Raw genomic sequence first — 26,841 nt, 5'->3', positions numbered from 1 at the left:
CTATTCTGATCGACATTCCTATCGTACTAACTATGAATGTGTTCTGATCGACATTCCTATCGTACTAACTATGAATTTGTTCTCATCTTGAATATGCATAAACATTTTGCGACTGGTCGTTTAAGAAATCAAACTTTAATCTATCATTCAATCAACATTAAATATAGTCAGAAAAAGTAGCCATAGACAAAACTTCTAATGGTAACTTGAAAATGAAAACGCTAAATAAATATTCTGTGCTGTATCCAGAATCATATATTCCTTATACTGCATGTAAAATACGTAGAACCAGTGTAGAGTTCTGAAACATTTGCAAGCTCTGTAATAAATTTCACAATTGTGTCACTTAAAACATTTTAAAAAAATGTTGTTTTAAATCTTTTATTACATATATAATTGGAACACAAAATAATTTGGATAATCGTGGAAAAGGCAAGGAATGTTGTTTATGTATTTTACAAATTGCAAAAAAAACCATGATTCATGAAAATACAGATTGTTTAAAAATACCACTGAAAGTTCACAATTTGTCATTTATGTTTAACGTCGTTGAATTGACCCAGCTTGTGATGAAACCAATGAGCTCAGCAAAAAGAAACTGCAGACTGAAAATAGGAAGATTTTAAAACAATAAATCACAGACAATAAACAAGAATCTTGCAATTGCATTGTATTAATGCATTGTGGCATTTTCTATAATCTATTTAGCTGCCAAATTCCAACCATGGTTGACAAAACCAATAGCTGTCATTGTACACCACTGATAGCCAGTGGTTTTTTTTATTCTAAAAGCTTTGATCACCAAGTGTTTGACACCATGATGACCAGAGCTGTCCAGTTTCATAAATCAGACCATGTTTGACTATCTGTATTGTAATTTCAGTGGCTGAGCACCAGTCATGATTTTTCCAAGAGACGCATTCAAATGAACGTTCAATGGTGTATTCATACAGTTTGTAAATAGGAAGCTTTTTATGGATCTTAACATGAACAATTGAAAAGCATATAAAATGGCAGCATGTTTCAAAACTAGCCACACACATAAGTCAATATATCCAAAACATTGTGTTACTTAGAAAATAATACAAGAAATCTCCCAATATTTCTTTAAAAAAAAAACAAGTAGAAAAAATATAGCATAACAATGTTAATAAAGGAGATTCACTCAAAACAAATAAAATCAAGTCTTTTCATATACATGAACAAACATATATAAAAAATAAATGCCTCTTGTATTTCAATCATTTATAGAAAATAATAATAATAAAAGGATGTAGAGAAAAAATGAAATAACATCAAATTGTTTTTCATGTGATAATTAAGCATCTATGCATTTCTGTATACTGAGATTTGAAAAAAAAAAACATACCTTATAACAATTCCGAATTAAGATATAATATTGATATTGTATATGCTAGAAAAGGTTCGCTTCAACATTTCGGGAAAAAGTCGACATGTTCCAAAGCTTCTTACTGTTATTAGGTCCAGCCATAAAAATTTCACAGGCAACAATTGTACATATATATATATATATAACATACATAAAAAAAAATCCTACTGCACTCATAGCACTTTTAGCAATTATAGCACTTGTTATAACAAATAGAATATAAATAACATGCCAATCTAGTTGCTCGCTAAATATTAAACATTTAAATCATCAATCAAAACAAATCCTATTAAAAGTGTTGTACAATACCAGTCATACATGTTCATTAAAATTTTGTACCTGCAGTTTATACTGACTTACATCATGTCTAACCCATAAAAAAATAAAGCAATTATTACAAAAAATACCATTCTTTTTTTAACTAACTTATATGGTTGATTTCCGGTAAATATTTCTAAAACTTTTTTCCCACCAAATTTTGTATCAAATATAGGAAAAAATCACTGCTTAAGTTGTCTTTGACACGTGTAAGCCTATTCGTAATAAATTTCTAGTATAGGCCTTTAACAAACAATTTTATTTAGCATATTTCTAGAATTACATTTAATCCCCTTTTTAAATAAAAATAAGTTGCTTTCTGATTCTTATATATAACAACAAAGAGTCCCCCCTCCATATTTCATTAAATTCTGCTATTAAAAATGTGATCATTTATACTTTCATTGTCAAAATTTATCATCAAAGATATATATGTATTACATATTTTTTTGTAAACACATTTCTTTCTTGATTTATATATTATTTGTATATGCATTTGAATCACGATTTGTGACATACAAGTTTTAACATTATTTGATATTAAACCACATCAAATCTGTACCCCATAAATCAAATCAAATCGCATGCTAAAGCGGCCTCTCTGGCATTATAAATCTTCTTGAAGAGTATTTAAACAAATTGTAGCATGTTAAACAAATGATTATATTATCATATAATTAGTATACATCTTTTGTAAAAATCAAGCAAACCAAGTTATACCAATTTACAAAAACTGAACCCCAAAACAACATTTTTTGCAATTATTTTGTCATTGTCAACAAACAAAACAAAAACTTTGATCAATGTAGAATTCGTAAGACTTATCAATTGAACCCACCTGGTCAACGGAATAAGCAAAATACCAAAAAAGTCATGTAAGAGGGGTTCAGATGGAAGTCGGAAAAGTAAAAAAAACTTGAGACTTTTAACTATTTTGTAATAAGACCAAATGATAAATTGTCAATATTCAACAACCAGTCTCTTTTTAAATATATTACTACTTTGTCAAAGGCTACGTCATACACATCTTTGCTAGCCTATGGTCATGGTCCACTCCCCTCCTGTAGAGAGGAGTGGAATGGATAGTAACCCATGCCAGTAAAGATGTGTCATTCAAAGCCTCTAATATCTGCTGAGGATGGTTTGGGTTAAAACAGACACACTCCAAAGTATGTTTAAGATTGAGGCCAACAAAAGAAAAATTCATGTATGTTGTTATCATATAAAAATATCCTTTAATAAGATGACCATCAATATGATATCCAATGGTCATTATGTTCGATTTCTTGTTTTTATGAGTTAAGTACAAAAAAGTCATCTTTTTATATGATATTCAAATAGTTCACTCAGATGACAAGGCAAGCGATGTCAACGAAGGCAAAATTGTGTATCAGCCATTGGGAAGTTTTGTTTTTTCCAGCTCGCCCAGTTAAAATCAAATTTGGTGCACATTTTAAACATTTGCATTTATGGCACTTGCGTTTTCGGACGGTGCACTCGATTAATGTTTAATGGGTTTTTTTACTTCTTTCATTTTAAATCGTTTCACACCATGCTTTGATCAGACTTCTCGTCCTCTTCTAGGTATCTTCTACGTCATTATAATCTTCTACGTCATTATAATCTTCTACGTCATTATAATCTGGAGGGTCGTAGTCTACACACTGAAGCGGCTCGGAATTGGGAATGTTTTCTTTCGTTGTCACAATCAAGTAACTTTCAGTACGTCTTCGTCTGGGTATAGTTTTTCTAAGACATGTGAACATGGTTACCAGTAAACCGTTTACTAATATAATAAAAGCGCCGGAAGCGGAAACCGCTAGTCCCCATGGATAAAAGAATGTGGTCTGAAGTTTATTTTCTTGAACACGCATAGAAGCAGAAAGCTCGCCATAGAAATACCCAACAGCAGACAGCAATAGCAAACCTGAAACAAAAAGGTACATGTTCTAAAAAAATAATTGGTATGGAAGCTACTTTGAATGAGAAGAAGCAACGTAAATAAATGTAAGAAGTACATATATAACTGCACATCATTGTATACGAGCTTTAAACTGCTAAATGCAGTATACATGTAAGAAGTACACATATAAATGAAGTAAATGAACATCACTGTATGCGAGCTTTTAAAGTGCACATGCAATGTGCACGTATGAAGTACTGCATGCACAACCACTTGAGACAACTAGCAAAGGATTTATGGGAAAAACAAACTGGGAAAACTAAATAAATATATGTCACAACAGTTGGACTGACTGTAAACATTAAATTTGACCTTGTCACAAGTCGCCGAGACCCCTTGAGAACTGTTGCAAACACAAAATGTAAATGTCACAACTTTTGCATACTGAGAACATATAATGTGATCTTTATGTTGCTATAATTCAATGCAGATAAATTCTTTGACCTTATCACGCGCCCAGCGTATAATGAAAATGAAAAATCTCATAACACATTAAAAGCGACGGATTTGTTGTTTGTTTGACGTCCAGTTGCAAATATTTCAAGCATAGTCAGGAGATGATAACAAAATACCTAGGAAATGCAATAGGTGGTTATTTCTGTAAACTGAGCCAAACGGAATAAAAGGGTAGAATGTTGGCTAAATTGAATATGAGGAACTGTTGTGGATTGAAGGGTATTACAATTTCCCTTGCCATACGCTATCTACGGGCCGGACCCAAAGACCCGGGCGGATCTTCAAAGAGATGTATAAAGTCTTCTCTGCCGTTCACGAACTAGAGGCCCTAAAGAGCCCGTGTCGCTCACCTTGGTCTATGTTAATATTAAACATTGTACACAAATGAATTCATGACAAAATTGTGTTTTGGTGATGGTGATGAGTTTGAAGATCTTACTTTACTAAACATTTTTGCTGCTTACAATTATCTCTATCTATAACAGTAGTTTCTGTGGAAAATGTTAGTGAAAATCTACAAATTTTGTGAAAATTGTTAAAAAATGACTATGAAGGGCAATAACTCCTCAGGGGGTCAATTGACTATTTTGGTCATGTTGACTCATTTTTAGTTCTTACTTTACTGTACATTATTGCTGTTTACAGTTTATCTCTATCTATAATAATATTCAAGATAATAACAAAAAAACAGCAAAATTTCCTCAAAATTACCAATTTAGGGGCAGCAACCTAACAACTGATGATCCAATTCATCTGAAAATTCCTGGGCAGATAGATCTTGACCTGATCAACAATTTCAACTCTGTCAGATTTGCTCTTAATGCTTTGTTTTTTGGGTTATAAGCCAAAAACTGCATTTTACTCCCATGTTCTATTTTTAGCCATGGCCGCCATCTTGGTTGGTTGGCCAAGTTACCGGACACAATTTTTATACTAGATACCCCAAAGATGATTGTGGCCAAGTTTCAATTAATTTGGCCCAGTAGTTTCAGAGGAGAAGATTTTTCTAAAAGATAACTAAGATTTACGTAAAATGGTTAAAAAAAACTATAAAGGGCAATAACTCCTACAGTGGTCAACTGACCATTTTGGTCATGTTGACTTATTTGTAGATCTTTCTTTGCTGAACATTATTGCTGTTTACAGTTTTTCTCTTATCTATAATAATATTCAAGATAATAACCAAAAACAGCAAAATTTCCTTAAAATTACTGATTCAGGGGCAGCAACCTAACAACAGAATGTAAGATTCATCTGAAAATTTCAAGGCAGATAGATCTAAACCTGATAAACAATTTTACCCCATGTCAGATTTGCTCTAAATGCTTTGGTTTTTGAGTTATAAGCCAAAAACTGCATTTTACCCCTATGTTCTATTTTAAGCCGTGGCGGCCATCTTGGTTGGTTGGCAAGGTCACCGGACACAATTTTCAAACTAGATACCTCAATGATGATTGTGGCCAAGTTTGGTTAAATTTGGCCCAGTAGTTTCAGAGGAGAAGATTTTTGTAAAAGTTAACGCCGTACGCAGGACGACGACGGACGACGACGACGGACGACGACGGACGACGGACGCCAAGTGATGAGAAAAGCTCACTTGGCCCTTCGGGCCAGGTGGGCTAAAAAGAGACGGTCTCTCTGTACAAGTCCCCGGATTAAACTAGACTTGTTCCCTGTCCTTTATCAGTTGGTCTCATATACCTGTATATTTCAAGGGAAGAGAACCAGCTTAATATGGATTTCACTTTCAATTCCGAACGAACGTGATTGATTGCGTAGTTTATTATACATCCCGCACCTTTTATAAGAGTTTTAATTATTTTTTTCCAAATAACTGTTTCCACATCTTTTCTTTGATGTATTGTTAAAAATATTTCCTGTTGTGATTTTTGACAAGTTTTACGAAAAAATAGTTCATGTTTAAAAAACCATTTTGTTGGGAATAAAAACTGAGGTGCTTCTTACATTAATTTATATTTGACAAGTGAAATGGAAGATATAATCTCTTTTTGAATTGATTTTTCATTAATGCTGAAAAGTATTAGATTTTATGAACAAAATAACCTTTTTTTCTACTTGTAAATCAAAAACTACCATGTTTTAGAAAACGGTTGTAAATTGAATTTTGCATGTGAAAATTGGTATGCTGATCGATCTAACCACCATGCAGTGTTAAAAACGGATCGTTTTTTAAGGAAATTCCTCTGTGTGTTCATGTAATCTTCCACTCCAAAGCTGCTAATGTTCCACAGTGACACTCTCGACGATTTATTAAACATGTTCAATGATGAAATGGGAATTTATCTATTTCTGTTGACATAAAAGACATTGTGCTAAAATCTAAATTTTCACTTGATTTGATTTTGATATCCAACTTCCATTAACGGTTACTTTGTTATGTTTACTCAAGAGAGAAGCTCTTCAAGACCAACAGATCCACTGGCTGTCAAACGTATCAAAGAACACGATTTCAACTTCAAAAAAACAATTCCCTAAAGAACGAGATTACTGCGAGATTAAATGCAGCAGAGTCATTCAAAAACGATTTTATCCAGGAAAACAGTGTCTCGATTGTTTAAACAGAAGAAAAGATTAAAATAAGGCAAAATCAATCCAAAGCAATAAACCGTACGAAATTTTGTTTGCCAAGCACTTAAAATAAAGATGTGTTACGGAATGACAATGATTGGATTCCGACTTATTGTTAAGTATGGAGGAATCAAGAATACACGGACAGCTTAATGATGTCTTTTGAGAGAGTTAAACAAATACAGCTTTTATTATTATTGTCTCTGTATTGTCTCAGATGACACTAAAAGAATGAATTACATTTCCGTGACATTTACAAATGTTCAATAAACACGATTGAATTGTTATAATCTAGTTATTGTGAGAAATATTCGCCTTACAAATGTATTTCGAGATTTTTGGTTGGTTCTATTTTTTCTAAAACTTAATATTACCAGCTTCAGAGCACATGGACACTCGTATTTTCTGTAATTTGTCATTTTCACAATAACTATGTACATGTGTCCCCGAAGCAATCTTAGTTTTAGGACGTGTCATATAAGACCATCTTATGACACGTCCTGTCCTAAGCCCTGTTCTCGAAGCTCTCTTAATTATAAAGACATATCGTATTTTCGTCCTAATTATGTGTCTCGAGATCGTCTTATCTATACCTAACTTAGGACTAGTCTCAGACAAAATTTGTAAACAAATGCTGTGCTTACTGAATAAAATGCCAGTATAACATTTCACATGTTTAAATACGCCAACGTAAAATTTAATTTCGCTTTTTGCTCATAATTTCACCAACTCCGACTTCTATTTGGCAATTGTTTTCTCCCATTCATAACTTACCAGATATTAACGAAGTAACTACCATTCCTATTTCAAGCTGTCGTTTTCCACATTTACAGAAATTGTATATGATTGCGAGAATAAAGCAAAGTGCAGCAAATATCAAGGCAAGTGTTGTTGTAACTTCATGTCCGAGCTGCAGCGAGTACATAACCTCTGAAAAAATAAGAAATTTTTATTCATCACAATTATTTGTGTGTTTTAAATCTAATTTCTTCGTCTGTTTTGAAGCGACAAGTGAGAGGTTAAGCGCTATAAAACCAGGTTCAATTCACCATTGTTCTACATTTGTAAATGTCCATACCAAGTCTGGAATATGACAGTTGTTGTCCATTCGTTTGATTTGTTTTTGACTTTTTTGTTTTTGCCATTTAATTAGGAACTTTCAGTTTTGAATTTTCCTCGGAGTTCAGTATTTTTGTGATCTTACTTAAAATTTGTCTTTGTTTTCAAGAGCTATCTGAATTGTTTGACTATTTTTTTCTATTTCAATAAGTGTGTCAAAAAGGTTTATAAGAGAAAAAAAACACAATTTTTTGGCAAACCATGCATGAATGATCGGTTTTCCAGCAAGTTATATACCAAATCGTCATTCAAATTATATAAAAACGAGAATCAATTAATGGTGTTACAGATCCAACAAGGAGCACAATTCATCACTATTAAACTGACCGTGCCAAAAAAGGAAGTAAATTTGAATTATTACTACTTGAGAGAGTTGTGACGAAAAAGTTTGAGTTTAATTGCCACATTATGAAATTAAAATTATCGGCAACCATTAGGTTTTTGATAGATCAAGTCAAGCTGCTGACGACCTAAATTGAAGTAATTCTACAACACATGTACTCAGTAATATGCCTAAATTTTACCGGGAGCCTTTGGCATACGTTTAATAATCTGGTATGATATTTTTATATTTTTAAATTTTGGTCCTTTAATATGTTAACAAGTTTAGTGTGACGTCTTTTCTTTCGCTAAAAGAACTATATATATAGAATATATAAGTGTTATGCGGGGCCAGCCGAAACCCGCCTCCGGGTGCGGGATTTTCTCGTTCGCTGTCTTGAAGACCAACTGGTATACTTCGGCCGTTTTCTGCTCGTTGATTTGGTTGTTCAACTTGTCTCTTTGACACATTCCCTGTTCCATTCTCAATCATAATTATTTTTTTGTTTGTCTTAATTTTTCACATTAATTTAGGGATTTGAATAAAAATAAAACAAGTATTTGAATAAATGACTATCACGTGACTCACTTGAAAATCCACCACAAAAAACCGACACTTTCAAAAGAACTTGCAGTAGAAGCAAAATACTATTTTTGAATTTTCTACCAGAAAAATCAATGTTAATGTCATGTTAGATGAGAATGAAAGAAGAAACAGGAAACTGTGTTTTAGAAATTGAAGACTATTATTTTTCACCGGAAATTACTTAGTTTCAACCGGTCACGATCGGATATTATATTCCTAGTTATGAAAACGGTATGATGAATACCTCAAAGGCGAAATTTTATCTTTTAATCGGAAGGACACGAAACTAAGGCAATAACAGCGGCAAACATTTAATTAGAAATACAATAGCTGATAAAGTATCGTATAATTTCACAAATTGCTGTTTTAAAGGCGATGTTTTTCTGAAATAGTTGACACCACACTCGAATCGATTCGAAAGATTCATGGACAAAAGTTTCGTCTTTGTAGAAAATCTTTGTAAAATTTGTAGGAGAACCAATTTTGTCATCTGAGAACTATAGTATTGGACCCTTAATTTATACTGACTATAAACTTGTATTTGCCAGCCGGTCTTAAAATTAAAGATCTAGTATTACTTTTATATGGAAATTTAAGTAATATATTATCAATAAAATATTATAATGCAGCACTTTAAAAAACAAAATGTATTTTATATGTTAAAAATCTGTTTATAGCAAAACGATTCTAAATTGTTTCGGGTTTTTTTCCCACTTTTGGTTCGTACTAATTTTAAAATGCATTTTCTTTACAAAATAATCAATACTAAGTTCCTGATTTATTATAATTTGTATATTTAGTTGTAGTGGTGGTAGAAGTAGCACAATATTAAAAGAAGAAGCAATAGTATAAGCAACAATAGGTATTTATGGCTGTAGTTATAATAGTGAAAGTGGTATACGTGCTAAATGTATCAGAGCAGTAACAGTGACAACTTTGAGTGCTCAGGACTGAAGCAGTAGTGGATGAAGTAGTTCGAGGAGAATTAGTAGCAGAATCAAAGAGTATAATAACAACAAAAAAACGTACTCCCAGGAAAATTCAAAACGAAAAGTCCTTAATCCAAGCAAATCTAAAGCCGAAACACATCAAACGAATGCATGGATAACAATATCATATTTTGGCATTATTTAGAAAATGGTGGATTAAATCTGGTCTTAAATCTATTATCAGAAGTACCTTGGACTGTCTGGACACCTACATGTACTTTCATTGTTTCCTTACGTAAATATCTCCAAGCTATAATTTTATTTATATTCCAAAAGGCTGATTTCCAGCAGGAACAAAACAAAACATTTTTTCAAAAACCTATGAGGCAAGAATGGACATTCGTGTAAGATAACACGTTTCCAAAAAGATTACAGACACCCGATTTTTTCAAAAGGCTGTAATTCAATAGATTTTCGAAAGCTTGCTATATAAAAAGATTTCTAAAAGACGAAGGTGAGCGTTGAAAAAAAGTCTTCGATCACAACGCATCATTCAAAATGTCTATAGCATTAAAATTCTAAAATTTCCATCTAACCGACATCAAATATTGTACAAGAAAAGAGATTTTCTAAAAGGAAAATTCTTCCTTTTTTTTCCTTCTACGTTGCATGATAAATAAGGGAATAATACTATTTTTCCGCGATTAATCTTTGTTCTTTATTGAATAATAGAAACTTTTTGATTGAAATCTTGCGTGTGATTCGATAACAATTAGCATATACACCGGAATTAAAATGTTTATTTTTCTATTGCATCTTTTTTCAAATCAGCTTTCCACATCGCATCATTTGTGTAATGGAAATCGTAATCAATTTCAACATCTATTTTTCGTGATGGTCGAATGACAAAAGGAAGCAACCTTTCTGATATGGGTTGATGATAATAATGGGTTGCCAAGGTAAACATGCATAATTTAGGCTGTAAAACTATCTTTTTACGATCTAAATTGATCCTGATGTTATTTGAGGAAATGTGGTTTGTTTTTCCAGGTGAAATTTCCAGTTTCGACAAATAGGAATCTGAGATTGGAATGATAAAGTTTTGGTATCAATACCTGATTTGTGTCTTTGCATACGCTAAACAGTCTAGTGTGACCTCAGAAGCATGCATACTTTCAAACTTAACCATCTTTTCCGGTCTTAGCTGATAATGATTTTATTTGAGGGAAAGTGGTTTGTGTTTACATATAAAATTTGCACAGGCACTTGTCTCTGAATTTCCCCCCTATATACCTTAATATATACTTAATATATATATTAAGGTATATAGGGGAAATGTGGAAATTTCCAGTTTTTTGACAGTTTTATGATATGATAGGGTTTTTTGGTACATAAGCAGGTAAAAGTACTGCTAGTTGCGACTTTCTTTTTATTTGCCTTTAATTTATATCAGAACAGTGCTGGATGACATAAAAATAAAGCTTGGTGTCCCCCCCCCCCCCCAAAAAAAAATATGTGTTTGATGTTTCAAATCATACGATTTTGTCTTCATGCGTCTCATTTTGAATTTTTAGTTTTCTATTCATCAAATCCAAGAATTCTGACATGTAAATTTCAAATCAATTTCTTTAAAGATGTCTATATTAACAGCAAGAACCAGGATATATGTCCCATATATGGAAAAAAATCTGTGACACCCACTATGGTAAATAATATTAAAATTCATATATTCTCATCATCGAGGTTAAAGTAAACAATCTATGCGATAAAATCTAAATTCCACGAGGGAAAAGTAAATAAATATTTAAATTGTGATGCCATAATGATAATCCAATAGCTTTAATGTCGTTGTTCATTGATGAGTGAGTTTGGATTTATAGAATTGTTGTTGATTTAACATGACCTCATCTAGGCCTGAAGGTCTAGTTACATATTTGTACTTTTATAAAGCATGTATTGTTCAGCATGTATGGTTGTCTTAAGGATGGATCTAGATTGGGGGTCCTTTATTTCTGTTTTCTTAAATTGATTTTGCCAATTTTCTTTCTTTTTTTCTTTTTTTTGTGTCTATTTAACTCTTTTCTCTACCTTTTTAGTTCATTTTTCTGTACATGATTTTTTTTAAGTAATGTTTTGCCTCTATTCTTTGTGTGTTTGTCCCTGATATTGCTCGTTGTGTCAATTATTCCTTATTCTGCAAACCGTGTCCCCATTAGACAGACCCTCATAGAGGATCGTCCGTAATTTTAAATAGTTCATTGTTAGGGACGACATCAAAAGTTCAATGAAGGATGAAAAACTAAATTCACATAGCTTTTTCACTGCTTCAAGAACCATAACTCCTGAACGGTAAAAGTCAAAATCGTCATTATTGAACTTGACCTCCATTTTGTCACCAGTAACAACATATTAAAATTTGGGAAGCTTTGGTAGAACTGTTCATGCGTAAATGCACGGACACGACTGGAAACGCCATTTTTCAATCTTTCAAGAACCATAACTCCAGAACGGTATAAGTCAAAATAGCCATTATTGAACTTGACCTTCATTTAGTTTTCAGTAACAACATATTAAAATTTTAAAAGCTTTGGTTGAACGGTTCTTGAGTTAATGCACGGACAACATTTGATTGCCGCCCGCCCGACCGACCGCCCGCCCGCCGAGCATCCCCAATTTAATAAACGACATTTTTGTCACAAAAATCCGGTTAAACAGGGTTTTATTCTTTAAAGTTTCAAATCTTACAGATTATGACAGGTTTTGTGAACTTAATAAAAATAGAACAATAAGCTAAATAGAAATTCTCAACTTAAACCCAAATCCATTCCTAAAATATTTTTTTTAAATGGTCACAAAAAATGTTAAAAAAACAGGAGGTTGTGTTTTAGAAAAAGAACTGAAATGGTAAAAAAATACTTATATCTGAAAAAAGAAGTTGTCGAATATAATTATTTTAATCCAACTCATCAATCACACATTTGCTTCAGATGCTATGACGTCAACTTTAGAGAATTATCAGTTAAAAGAATCTTCGGTCCGGAATGGAAATCCTATATTTCTAGTCCATACTTTGCTTTGGGCCTTTTGTACCCGAGTTTAAAGTTATCAAATATAGAGTTTTGACGTGGTCCAAATTTTGTTGCTGAAGGTACTTTTTAACCCAGTTTCAGTATTAATCTGATATAACAAAAGATGGTGAGTCAACATTGAAATTGTTTGTTGATTTTTCATAAATTGAACCTATTTAACCATACTCGCCATTAAATGACTAGTTCAATCCTACCGAATTTTTTTTTAAATAGCAAAAAGACAAAATTATCATAACTATCTGATTTAATTGGTAATTTAAAAACACATATTTTTAACAAACAGGTGCTACATGTTCAGGTTAACACGAAAGTGTCATCAATTTAAAGGTCCTTTAAACATCAAACCATAAAATCCAGCGTTTGAACAAAAAATGAAATGACAAACTGCTTGGGTGCCCTGCATCCTGTTGAATAGAGGTCAAACAGTATTAAATGCGGGAGGTCTCTCAAATCTTTGGGTGAAGGCAACTACAATACTTTTATTCGAAAGCAAACAGCTAAATGGGCATCCTGTATATATAGTCCAAACTTAGCTTTGAGGGTCCTTGAACCCCAGTTTAATGTATCCAAGTTGTCGTTGTGGGTTCTTTTAAACCCAGAGCAAATACCAGTCGAATCCGGAGTCAGAATATGTGTGAGTATTATGTTATATGTTCTTGTAAACTGTTTGCTTGTGAACTAAACATATTAAAAATTCAGACTCAGTGTGTGAGTCTTATATAAAGAATTGATAATTTTCATCATCGTCGTTACCGTCAATATCGTCGTCGTCATCGATAGTATTATCATAATTGACTAAGACTGCCCAGTTATCGTATTTATAAGTATGTATATCTTTTAAGTTAATCAACACACGAGCATCATTATACACGTTTCTCCGAATTCCTCTCCTGTACCATTAAAACATAATAGTTGATATATGATTAGCTGTTTCTTTTGTGATATTATTAATAATAACATTTAATAGATCCATATTACTGAATCATAAAAGATTCTGGCCAAACAATGTCTCTACTGTGATGCCAGAGGAACCAATATTTTCAAAGACATCATCTAAAACGATCGTATTGAGGGCTAATAAATGGTACAATACTAGCTTCAAAATATAAAAATCTTTTTGATGTTATTCAATTAGGCTTGTTTTTATTGTCTATGGACATCACGAGATTTATTAATATTTGAGCCGTTACTGGTATATTTAGAACATTGTCATTTCGAATGAAAAAAAAAACCTTGAGGTTCTTTATAAGTAGACTTATATCAATATTTCTCCCAAAATATGGGACCAATTTCCCCCTGTTTTTTTCAGCAGCAGGGTCGACCTTATAACTGTCATACCTAAATCTATTGCATTTTAAAGATAATTTATATTCATACTTGCATTATAAAAATCTTAAAAATGCTACGTTGACAGATTTTTCTAATTGATTGTTGGTTGCTTAACGTCCAGTGGCAAATATCACATGCATGATCAGAACGATTGCTTTTCGAATTGTTCAATATCAATAGAAAAAAATATATTTATTTATTTTATTTCATCTTTTCAGAGGGGGGAAGCTTTTAAATTTACGCCTCCATTTAGAAATATGATGCTTTGCACATGTACCATCCTAATTTATGAACAAAATTTTGAAGAATACTTGTGAACGAGTTCAATCTTTTCAAGTTAACGTTTTACGGAAAGGGGATGACAATATAGTCTTTATCTGCAATTATATTTGAGAAATGACAAACAGTTTAAATAATACAGTAGACTTTACCAATAGCACATACAGCATCTACCACAAACATAAAACTGGATTTTATCAACGCACCAGAGAAAGGGGTTACTTTACAGGACTTGAAAGTTTCCTAAACTTCCTACTGGTAAAATGACTTGAGCAGAATTGTACTTGCTACTTAAACTTAGAATTGTAATTTCAGATTTATTCAATAAAACTACATATTTGTTATCTGTGATGTACAATTAGATCAGAGATACTTTTCCCAATAAAACGAATGTACGCCTTTTATTAGTTCGCCTTTTTGAATAAACACAATTATGAAATATTTTGACGTTCATTTAACCATAACATTTCTTCAGAAAATGTATTATTAAAGGAAAAATATCACCTTGGAAATGTCTCGACAAAACAAATATTAATATATTCAATCAAACTATTGAGGTCAGAACATTATCATGTTTGTGTATTGGCTTAAGCCCTGGGGTTAAATGTGACAATTTATACATTAATACAAATATGCGGTGAAAAATGAGAAATATTATTTTTGTCAGTAAACAATGCATTTTATTCAGATTATTTACCATGCACAGCTGGTGAATTTTGCATGCCTCATTTTCTACATTATGTGTAAAATGTTAACAAATACGATTTAAATAAGGTGACAAAATGCATTAAGAACGTCTGCATTTTTTGTAAAAGTAGGGCGTCTATTAAGCTGAGAATAACCAACACAAAGAGCTTTTAACAGGTTGGAAAAGTAAAGTTGGTCGGAAGTAAAAAATGTAGGTCATATATATGCCCATTTTAAAAATGAATGGCTTTTTGTTGTGGCGAATTTGTAAAAAAATAGCAATAAAGGAAGACAATTTGAAAGGTTTTTTTTAACAATATATCTCAGGATGTGTATTCGTTTATTTTTTTGGATCTCAAATTTCGTGTAAATTAAATATTTCCTGTTTTTGCCATGTTGAGCTGTCTGTAGTCAAACTTCAAAAAAATACCAATACACAAGAAAAAGACAAAGCTGTCATATGATGCGATTTTCGAGTTGATAATTTTAGTACTGAATAATAGCGACAAATTCCTTTAATACACAACAAAACTGTCTGAATGTCTAATGACTAAGCTACATGAAATTTGACCACAATGGCCATGTATTGACCATTTAAGATCAATGCTATATTGTTTCCTGTCTTTATAAAGGGTGGACAGATGGCTTATACGTGTTAAAGCTCTCAGTCCAGTTCATTTAACATTTAAAAAAGAAAAACAGTTTCAAAAGACAGGATGTTTAAATTAAAATTTTAAATTAAATTAATGATGGTAAACTTCAGAGATATAAGGTTACTAATTCAAATATATAGATGATTTCAAACCTAGAATTTTATACCAATTTGGCAAATTAATTTGAAGAATTGGAGAAACAATACACGTATCTGCATCTGTTATGAAATATGATGCATTAGATAGTATAATTGTTCAGTGAAGCTAGAGCATGTAGGTTAAAGTAGCTGGAACTATTTTTATATTGACGAATTTAAAAACAATGAATCAAGACTAAATACTTCTCCACGATTGATGTGACGGTTGACGGTCTTTTCTGGGGTCGGGGTGGGGAGGGGGACTAGCGACGACCCACACAGCAGGTCTAAAAGACCACGAGAATTTACAGACTTAATAATAGCAGGTATAATGGTTTTTTTATAGCAAAAATATGTATTACACTGAAGTGGCAGAAAACCGGTTGCTTGATGATCTAAACGTCTGCTACAAAAAAGTATCATGAAAAATATTCAAGGCAGGAACTGAAATGTAAAAAATCTATTAAGTAGGATCTGAGCCAAAGGACGACTTAAATACACTAGAAAAATCTATATATATATATGTGTCCAAGGGAAAAGCGGATAAGGGTAGGTTTCAAATGGGTATAGGCAGTCAGCCTTGTATCAGACAATTCATAGAACCCAAAAGACAAGAGTTATTGCAAGGGTACACTAAAATGCAGGGGGCGTGACACTCTCCATGTACGAGAGGTTTATAATTTTGTGTACGCTGACTATGATTTTGTTTTCAGATGCAATAAATCTTCCAATTTCCTTTCATTCTGAAACAAACTATTTTCTTCACGAAATTTGGAATCAAACAACTTAACTCGCCCACACCTTCTCGACCGTTGAAAAGATTAATGGTCGTTGCCTTTTCTAAAGCTTTCCAGATTAGCGAAAGCTAATTGAGTCACCCTCTTTAAATAAAGTCATTACTTACTTACTTACTTTCTTACAGGGGTGCATTTTAACGTTTGGATATCAAATTTCATAGTTCTGTAAAAATGTCTCCTAACGGAGCCACTATCTATAAAATTTGTTGAAAAAATATTGAGTGGTGTTTGACCTTCAACCAGAATAAAACATGAAAAGGAGAATGCTGCAAAAATTGTTAATCATACGGAAAATACACGCACGTGTATAGGTTTTTTTTGGTGATTAATGTGCGGCTAATTTCTAAATTCAAAACTCTTCAATCAATTTGAAGTTGACATCCCATTAAACAAATTCTTCGCTATATGTTTTCCCACGAACGTGTTGGAGCTTTGTACATACCACCCCTTATCATGACCATATTCAATTAACCAGGAACGGGTTATGAAATATACATGATGGGGCAGTGTATATTATATAAACAACGTCAAAACTTTGTCAAAACTTTGTCAAAACAGCAGTCATCTCATTGTTTGATTCACAGAAATTTGTCAACATTTACTAATTTCTTCCCGTTTTGAAATTGATACAAACAATATTTATATGTCACTGCTAATGGTATTTTTATAGAAAAAAAAACATTTAAAACGGTATAGTATATTAAATAAAAAAGGTTTTTCATTATATATGTTTGAAAATCATCAGTGTAAAAATTGTTTTTTTTGGGGGGGTTTGTGATTCAACATTTTTTGTCGAGCTAAGGTAAAATATTAAGGGTGCATGTCTTGTCTTATAATCTTTCGTCATGAAATAATGTATTTATGAGCCACGGGAGTCGGTTTCACACCCCAAAAAAATCGACTAAGATTGATTACAAGTCATGAACAATTCAATATACTTGCGATAAATCTTGGTCGATTTTTTTGTTGTAAAACCGACTCCCCTGCACCAACAATTTGGGACGTTACTTCAATTAGGATATTTTTTTATATCAAACTTGGACATAGTACGTCCTCGTTTTACATAAAATATTACTCTATAAGATAAAGATAAAGATAAAGATATTTTTTTTATTTCCTTTCCTAATCATAAGGCTCATAACAAGCATGTAGTCACATAATAAAAATAAAAAAGCCTTTCTCTCCCACTCGCATACACTCACACATACAACTATCGTTCTGATTAAGGACGATTAATTTAACAGTACAACATGTAAACTCTATATATTTTTTAACTTTAATATAAGAGTTTACAAAAAAAATGAAATAAGGTATAAAATCGTGCATGCATTATTTAAATAGTTGCGAATGTGTAAATATATATAAACACTAATGTCTTCTTAATGAATATTTACTTACCTCTATCCAACCATGCAATGAAATTATTAACTTGAAATCTCTCTAGAAAATATCTGTCTCCCCCCTTTTTTCTAAAAATACGAAAGTATCATATACAATTGTTATACATACCTCTGTGAGAAAAGCCTTTTGCGATATTATCTTTATATTCGTCATAATGGCTCCTTGTTATACAGTCCAATTCATAGCAAATTGTCGTGGACCAGAGTCCAAACGCTGTTAGTCTATTGTTAGAGTTGTTTTTGTGTATGGCCCAGGCATTTGTAGAGAATCCAACAGTCTGTAGTACAGTAGCGGTCAGACACACAAAGGGTTGCACATAAAAGAATATCCTTGAAATTCTTCCTAAAATTCGTGTAATCTTCCCCATAGTTTTATTCTTGGGTTTTTCACATTCAGCCATTTTCGTATTAAATATGAAAATAAAATAGAGATAAAAAGTTAATCTCTCGTAGATTTAAATTTCATATTTTACATCTTTTAAAGTCCACATTGTTTAATAATTCACACACAAATATTGAGATCCTCGTTTATCTGCCAATGTTTACCAAATATTTAAACGGACTCGTTTATCGCCAAATTTGTCATCTGTATGATGAAGTCACGTGACCTGTCAATACACACACTTTTCTCTCAGCTGTCGTGATGCCCTTAGAGTGAAATACTGTCAAAAGAGAAAATAGCAATTTAATGATGTTAAAACATTTATTATAGGCGACACTATAATGGATTTATAAAATATAGATAACTTAGTTACTGAGCTACAATAAGTAGCCTATCGAGCTAAAATCTGAGGCTATATTAAAACGTTTTTACCTCAGGTAGGTGGCATGACGGTGATAAAACAAAGGAGATAAAAAAAAGAGTGTAAAAGTACTTATACTAAAGGCTTAAGTGTAGTACACTATATCGGTAGTCGTGTTTTATATTGTAGTACATTTCTATTTGTGGGTAAGCACATTCACCATGCATGAGAATACATAATTCAAAATGAAATAGGTGTATTCATTAAGTTGGTTTTTTACTAATAAACAAACGTCAAGAGTTGTTATCTCGTCTATTTACAAATATTATTATGTATCAATTCATTGGTGCATTATAAAAAAAATATATATTATAACCCTTTTATTACAAGTCTACGTATGAAATTCACCCAAGTATTATATGTTCCAAATAAATATTGAATAAATGAATATAATTATTAGCAGTAGCCATGTAACTTTTCAACCTCACTCAAACTCACCCAAAATTGAGCGCACGAACAATATGCATGTAACATAGAAAAACGGGAAAATTCAGCCTATTTTAAACCTAGTTTAAACTTGACTTAATAATTTTGCCAATGCCACCTCAAAAGCATTCTTTGCATGGAAGATAAATATAGTGAGATTTATAAACATACTAGTATACATAGTATGTATAGATAAAATTAATGATATATTTTTTACGTAGTCACCATTTTCATCAATTTCCCTTTTGTTAAGGACAGACTTAACCCATTTAACCCACTGTCCTCGAATGACATATGGATCTCGTAATAGTTACAAAATACAGAATAGAATTTCAGTTTAATAACATGCCTTTGACTCGAGATAAAATTTATGACTTTTTTGTTCGCTCGAACGTTACAAGTTAGATGTAATTTCGGTTAAAAATTACCTGTGTACCCGGGGTACGAGATTTGGAAATTCCTTGTATAAACGTAAACTGTTTGGAATGAACATTAAGAACATTACACATAGAATGACTCCATTGTTAAATCTAGTGGGTGTAGAGATAAAGTGGTTGCACCTGAAAAGATGTGATTTTAATTAAAGAATTGCTTGAAGCGTTCCCCTTTTTTATTATCTTTTATGTGATGATGTTTACCAACTAGTTTATAATTCAATTCAGTTACAGTGTGGTAATTACAATTTTATAGAAAACCCTCACTTCCTCCGGTCCATTACTCATGCATTATGTTCGATTATGCAAAATAAGTCGTTTGTACCCGATATCAATTAAGAAATTTGTAATTCATTTCATAATACAGTAATAAATAAACCGTGACTTGTCACCTGCGTGAATTTGACAACAACAACAAAATAGGCAGATCCATGGGGGCCTTAGTGCCCGGGCCGGCCCGACCCCCCTTTCGTAGGAACAATTTGGTTGATTAAATAGGGAATCACTGATGCATGACTGGAGCCCCTCTTTTTAGTCAGTCAGCATCCCTCCCTCCTTTTTATGAAAAGTTCTGGATCCGCCACTGAACAACTCTCTCTCCAACATACGAAACTGTATAATTATTCTCCATTGTAACTCAATGTTTTAACTTCTTGGTGTTTTTACACCCCAAAACCCCCACCCTCACCCCGGTCCCCCCTTATATATATATACATTTATCATATACTTGTATAAAATATTACTGAAATTTTACAGTTCAATAAGATTTGAAAATATCAAAAGGCTATGAAAGGATTACTAGGTTTATTAACCAGATTCCTATTAGAATTTCCATAGCGGGCTGATAAAGGTACCTTTATTGACTGCTTCCAGAATGTTATCACATGCCCTCTCGTTAATTTCCGTGACGTTTATCACATGCAACTTCGTGCATTTCCGGAAATTTGTTTGAAAACGACAACAGAACGCAGGAAACGGCAAGTGATAAGACTTTTCACAAAATGGTTGCGGAGCAAAAATTAATTAAGTAAAATTTGCTTTGAAAGACTTAAAAAGGGTTACAATATTATTAAGGAAACTTGATAATTGTTGTGACAAGATTGCTTGTAATATCAATAAAAACAATTAAAGTTAACATATTTTTTGGTTGCTTGTAAATGTTATCTAAAAGTGCAAAGGCAAACAAAACAATTAAAGTTAACATTTTTGTTGGTTGCTTGGAAATATTATCTGAAAGTGCAAAGGCAAACAAAATTAAATTTAAATAGTTCTTGTCTGTATTTCTTCTGCTGAAGTATAATAATTTTATGATCAAAAGATAATTACATGTCATTTTTCATATCAGACCCTTTATCGGCCCTCGTTCATGATATTAGCCCTCGAGCCTGGGTCTGATATGAAAAATGCCATGTAATAATCTATACGTATCACACGGAAAAGGGCCTGAATTATTTTCTTCCTTTTTCTGACATGTATAAAAACAATTCTGCAAGTTTTGACATCGTTAATGGTTTCATACGTCCATCCTATTTAAATATGCCCAGATATCAAACGCCTGTTTACCTTTGTAGAAATGTCAATTAAATATTGGGTACTTCATCTTAGTTTTTGTGAATATATCAAAGGTACAGAACATAGTTTGGTACAGTAGCTTGTCAAAGGCAGACCAGACATGATTGGAAGCAGTCCTCTAATAAGACCTCGTATTGCACGAGAGTGTAGACTGAGAACACGACCTGGGCGATATTTAGAGGATCAATCAGTGTAGATACATTTTAGACCTATAGCTAGTTTTTGTTTTGTTTTGGTATTATTATTTTTTTTTTTTTTGGGGGGGGGTGGTACTGGTGAAGTCGTGTATTTGTTTCTTCGACATATCCTTTTCTACAGATAAGGTCTCTTTCACGGTATTCTGATATATCTTATTGCAATGATATATAAGTAAATTTATGTCTTTAACATTGTTTTGTCTCTCCTCGTGTTTTATGTTCGTACCAGTGTTAGTTTATAGAAAGAATTAACTTTTAAGACAGATAGAGCGAAAGGACGAGTCAAAGGTTAACTTTTCTTCATCACTTCGTTTTAATGAGATAAATTTTCCGATTGAAATACATATGATGTGCTTAAGATTTGCTGACAATGATCTGACAGCACTCCGTTTTACTTCCTGTTCGAATAATTAATACATCAGCCAATGAAATTTCAGCTTTCATCTTTTTGAAGGTTGTTTTTTAAATCGACAAAACAAGAGGGTCACGAAAGTTATATACACAGAAAGTAGACCAGAGTGTTATTAGATCTGTGACAGCAAAACTGAGACACAGGAGCTGTTCTTTAATCAAATTGGTGTTAACCTATGTTAACAATGCAACTGGAAGCCAGACTCACAGGCGTAAAACTAATCTACGATTAATTAACTCTGTATTCAATCATTTTAACAGGTTTTAACTCTGCATTTATTGTATTGAATCACTGCTTGAAATCGTTAACACTGTCGTATAGTCTCTTGGTTTTTCGTACATAATCCATCAATAGATTAAGCATTGATAAGAAATTATTGCATCTGTTTCCACTTCAATACTTGGATTACACGGAACAATAGTCCTTTTAATAAATGCAACAAATCTATTAATATAACTTGTATCAATGAAACACTATAGAAACCACTTAGGAATCAGGCGGACGCCATAGAAAAGATATTAAACAATTCCATAACATAGTTTAAGACTCTCAAATTGAAACAAATTGTATTCTGATAAAAAGAAAGATTTCATTCCAAAGAATCGATGGACAGGCTTTTACAAAATGAAATCATCAACTTATTCACGGTTTCAGTAGCACCGATAAAAGGAACATTTATTTCGTTATAACTCTGGTAATGATTTAATGCAGTGATTCTGACAGATTTAATCTGTTGTCGTGAAATAGCGTTATTTGTTCATCAAATTATCGGCTTCGGTTCAAAATTCAATCATCGTGTAAAACCCATAGTTATTGTCAACGTTACAAGATATTACCACAGCTTGATTGAAAACAGCGGTGGTTGGCGTGTCTCTAATTACATGAAAAATTGCATAATGGAACGGCGAAATTGGCACCAAGTTCCGTTGCGTGTGACGAACAAAAATTAGTTTCCAAATAAACGAAGGAAAATTTGAAAAGTGTCAAATTTAAAACGTAATTTCCTTCTGATATTGAAATAATGAGACGATCATTAAAGTTGTGATTATTTCTCTGCGGAGAAACAGTCTAAGATCGTGGTAAGATATACGACAGCAGGTCACGTGTCAATTCTGATCAAAACTATAAATGAAAGGTTCATGTTGCGATTTTTATTTTATCTCTTTCTATCAACGAACGTTTACACCTTACTTGACATCGCACACTTTACCCGACATTCAATCGCACATCCGAGGGGAGTTCATTGAAAATGACACAGTTATCAGGGACTATTCTAAAATGCCACACACAAATTATGTTAGAGTACCTTATGTGTTCAAGGTTTAAACCATGAACACCTGTCTTTTAATGTTTGCTCTACTCGTTATTCCCTGCAGTATGCCTAATTTTAATGTCTTTTAGTTATACAAAGAAGCTTTGGACAAAACAACAAACTTCGAAACCGGATTGGATACAAGGAAAAGCAACCAAGTGTCCCTAGTCCCGTGCGCGATTCCAAGTTTCAAGGTTAATTTAAGGAAAGTGGTCATGGTGGTGTTATCCACCCTTTTACCGGTTTAATCTACAGTGATTTCCTCAGCCGCTTGAAGATTGTTTTATAAGAACCCTGTTCTTTTCACTTGGTATATAAATTTGATATATATACCAATGTCACCATCGTTTGTATTCAATAAACACCCATAATGCAGCCACTAATTACCGGCATCTAAATGAAGCTAGATCGAGCGAAATTTAATAAAACTATAATAATCGTGGAGAAAATTACTGAAGACATTTTCCTGACAAAACCAGCATTAAAGAAAATCAAATTTAGATATTTCGGAAGTAATCTTCTAGACTAATGTTCGGAAGCTTAAAGCGTTTTAGAGACCAAGAAAACTTTTATTTTCCATTACCGGACCTGTCAGGAAAACGGAAGTTTGAAAATTGATTTTGGACTTATTTTTGTTTACCCCCTAGGTATCTACAGAATTTAAACTCCATACTAATTACTTAATAGCACTGCGTCTCTCAGATGAAATAGATTATCATTTCCATTTCAGAATATTCGTAATCAATCGATGCAGTGTAATTAAAGAATACAATTTTAGTTCTGTTATTAATGCATACAATAGTAGAATACCTCGGGTTAATAAGGCCAAGCAAAAGTAAAATTGGTATATATTTCAACTGCGTCGAGGCAAATGTTGAATAAAAGACGAGAGTGTAACTAAGTACCAAACACCAACGACCCTTTTTGTGTTATTAGATGGAACAGCCAAAGTAATATCCCTGTATCTCGGGATACTCCCCCATGCCCATCATGATGTTTGGTGATTAATTAAAGGTTGTAAATGATAACTTAAATGACATCTTGTAAGTTCATAAGAGAATAGCGAAAACTATTGACGGTCATTTTTGTTAAACATATTCGCCCATATACAACTTTTTAAACAGCATCTATTCAAAAATTAAAAAAAAAAATATACAAATTCAAAATTCAAAAATTGCTTACTTCTACGTCATTTGGTTTTACAGTACAAAGTGGTCTCATTTATTTTGCAATCATACCACCTCTTCTAAAACAAATCTTGTATTTTTGTTATATTTTGTAGAATACATTTTGAAGTTTTTACGACGCAGAGACGGCATGCAATATTTAGATCAACTATTTTGTTATTAACGTCCAGTGGCACATAGTTCATACATGTTAAAGACGAAATGTATATTAAGAAATTCAGATCGGACCATTTTTCAAAAAAGTATCTGATTTTATTTTAGATAAGGATTAGAGTTAGGGCAAAGTATGAAAAAGTAGAGAAACAAGAATGACTTTTTTTGTGTCCAAAGTATACCGATGCCCCACTCGCACTATCATTTTACATTCTTAATGGACCGTAAATTAGGTAAAAAAAAATCTAATTTGGCACTAAGATTAGAAGGATAATACCATAGGGAACATGTGTACTAAGTTTCAAGTTGATTGGATTTCAACTTCATCAAAAATTACCTGACCAAAACATTTAACCTGAAACTCGCACTTTCTACAGTGGTAGTAAGAACTGGGAGACATATAGGCGGCAACGCAACTATGTTACAAAACTAAAAAATAAATCCATCAACCAATATTTTGTAGAGAGGTGTGCTGGAGGCCCGAAGTCGAAAGATTTCTGGCCAACAGTGAAACCTTTTCTTACAAATAAGGGAAATGTATGTACCAAAAGGAAACTGTCCTCTAAGAAAATAATGTTTTAATTACAAAACAGGAGGAGGTGTGTGAGATATTTAATGATTATTTTGTAAATGTTGCAAAGAATATAGGAAGCAGTCAAATAAAGGTTAATGATGATCACCCGAGTATTTTGGCCATTAAAGATAATATTCCTGATCTTGATCAAAACAATTTTACCTTTTCCCCTATTGATCTAGACTTTGTTGAGAAACGTATACGTAAAATTAATGTTAAAAAAGCCACTGGTATAGATGGCATCTCACCTAAATTACTGCATTTTGCTAAACCTGCTATTGTAAAACCTCTTACTGATATTGTTAATTTGTCATTATCATCACCGACCTTATCTGACCGTCTTAAGGAAGCTCAAGTTGCACCTATTCACAAAAAGAATAGTGTTTTAGAAAAAGGAAATTATAGACCGGTAAGTGTTTTACCGGCTATTTCTAAAAATGCCATAGAAGTACAATTAGTACAGTACTTTGATAAAATCTTCAGTCCTTTTTTGACAGCTTTTAGATCTGGTTTTGGATGTCTGTCAACTTTATTAAGAGTGATTGAAGATTGGAAATTAGCCTTAGATCAAAATTAATACCTTGCAGCTATCCTTATGGACTTGTCAAAAGCATTTGACTGTCTCCCCCATGACTTACTGCTACTGAAGCTAAATGCTTATGGTCTATCCAAATCCTCACTTGATATGTTATATAGTCATTTAACAAAAAGAAAACAATGTGTGAAAGTAAACCAAAATTTAAGTGGTATGCTTGACATATTTAAAGGAGTACCACAAGGTTCTATCCTTGGACCCATCCTATTTAAATTTTTATTAACGATTTGTTCCTTTTTGTAAAAAAATGTTCTTTATATAACTATGCTGTTGACAATACTTTGTCAAAGTCTGGAAATTCCTTACAAGATGTAATTTCTGCTCTTGAGGAAGACAGCAATTATTTAATACAGTGGTTTTCTTTCAATAAAATGCAGGCCAACCCAGAGAAATTTCAAGCTATCTCTCTTGGCAGAAAAACACATGATAAAAAGATTGTGTTTGATTTAAATGGTATTTCTATATCATGTGAGGATGAGGTTAAACTACTCGGAGTTACGATTGATTTTAAATTAAACTTTAATTTACACATTTCAAATATTTGTAAAAAGGCTGCAAGGCAATAGTAAATGTTTTGAAAAGAATTGGGAAACATCTAAACAAACTGAGTAAGCTTACAATTTACTACTCTTTTATTATGTCTAATTTTAGTTACTGCCCTTTGACTTGGCATTTCTGTGGGGAACAAAATACTAGAAAAATAGAAAAAATACAAGAACGAGCGCTTCGATTTATTTATGAAGACTATCTGAGCTCATACGAAACACTCCTGCAGATTTCGAACCTTCCATCATTAAAAACTCGTAGAATGCGCTCAATTGCCTTGGAGACCTTTAAAATAATTAATAAAAAATGTCCTTTATTTATTCAAGATTTAGCTGTAATATAAAACAATTCATATAATTTCAGGTATGTAAACACTGCTGAGGTACCTAGACCTAGAACCTCCAGTTATGGTAAAAGATCTTTTAGATTTGAGGCAGAACAAGTATGGAACTCACTTCCTAATGAGGCTAGACTCATGACTTCTTTTGACCAGTTTAGGAATTACATAAATTCCTGGTGTGGGGGGCAAAAATGCTTCTGCAGTTCATGTCGTTTCCACCCAGTGCTGTCTCAAAGCAGAAATTTCTT

General features: G+C 32.5%; 2 protein-coding genes across 4 annotated transcripts in view; one reads left to right on the top strand and one right to left on the bottom strand.

Moving 5' to 3' along the window:
• Positions 1–1,383: 1,383 nt before the first annotated feature.
• Positions 1,384–26,841, bottom strand: part of LOC134692172 (uncharacterized) — a 34,683-nt gene continuing 9,225 nt past the window's right edge. For 2 of the 3 annotated variants that reach the window (XM_063552620.1, XM_063552622.1), the window contains exons 2-4: positions 18,152–18,704; positions 7,491–7,646; positions 1,384–3,635 (exon numbers count right to left, since the gene is read on the bottom strand). In XM_063552620.1, coding sequence (XP_063408690.1) covers positions 3,289–3,635; positions 7,491–7,646; positions 18,152–18,443 — 795 coding nt within the window. In that variant the 5' untranslated portion in view covers positions 18,444–18,704 and the 3' untranslated portion in view covers positions 1,384–3,288. Of the gene's footprint in view, positions 3,636–7,490; positions 7,647–18,151; positions 18,705–19,699; positions 19,832–26,841 lie in introns of all 3 variants that reach the window. The other variant, XM_063552621.1, reaches the window with a different exon arrangement.
• LOC134692492 (uncharacterized) lies at positions 22,071–25,689 on the top strand. The gene is made up of 2 exons (XM_063552947.1): positions 22,071–22,097; positions 25,132–25,689. Exons 1-2 carry the CDS (start codon positions 22,071–22,073, stop codon positions 25,687–25,689), a joined length of 585 nt encoding a protein of 194 aa, XP_063409017.1.

Source organism: Mytilus trossulus, chromosome 12 (assembly GCF_036588685.1).
Source record: "Mytilus trossulus isolate FHL-02 chromosome 12, PNRI_Mtr1.1.1.hap1, whole genome shotgun sequence".
NCBI classification, from domain to species: Eukaryota; Metazoa; Mollusca; class Bivalvia; order Mytilida; family Mytilidae; genus Mytilus; species Mytilus trossulus.
This window is presented reverse-complemented; position numbering and strand designations above follow the sequence as displayed.

What these genes read in the sequence shown, in the direction of transcription:
- LOC134692492 (XM_063552947.1), top strand. Translation starts at nt 22,071, where the DNA reads ATGCAACTGGAAGCCAGACTCACAGGC. An exon ending in TGGAAGCCAGACTCACAGGC is followed by an intron (nt 22,098 to 25,131) that starts GTAAAACTAATC and finishes ATTACAAAACAG; the next exon opens with GAGGAGGTGTGTGAGATATT.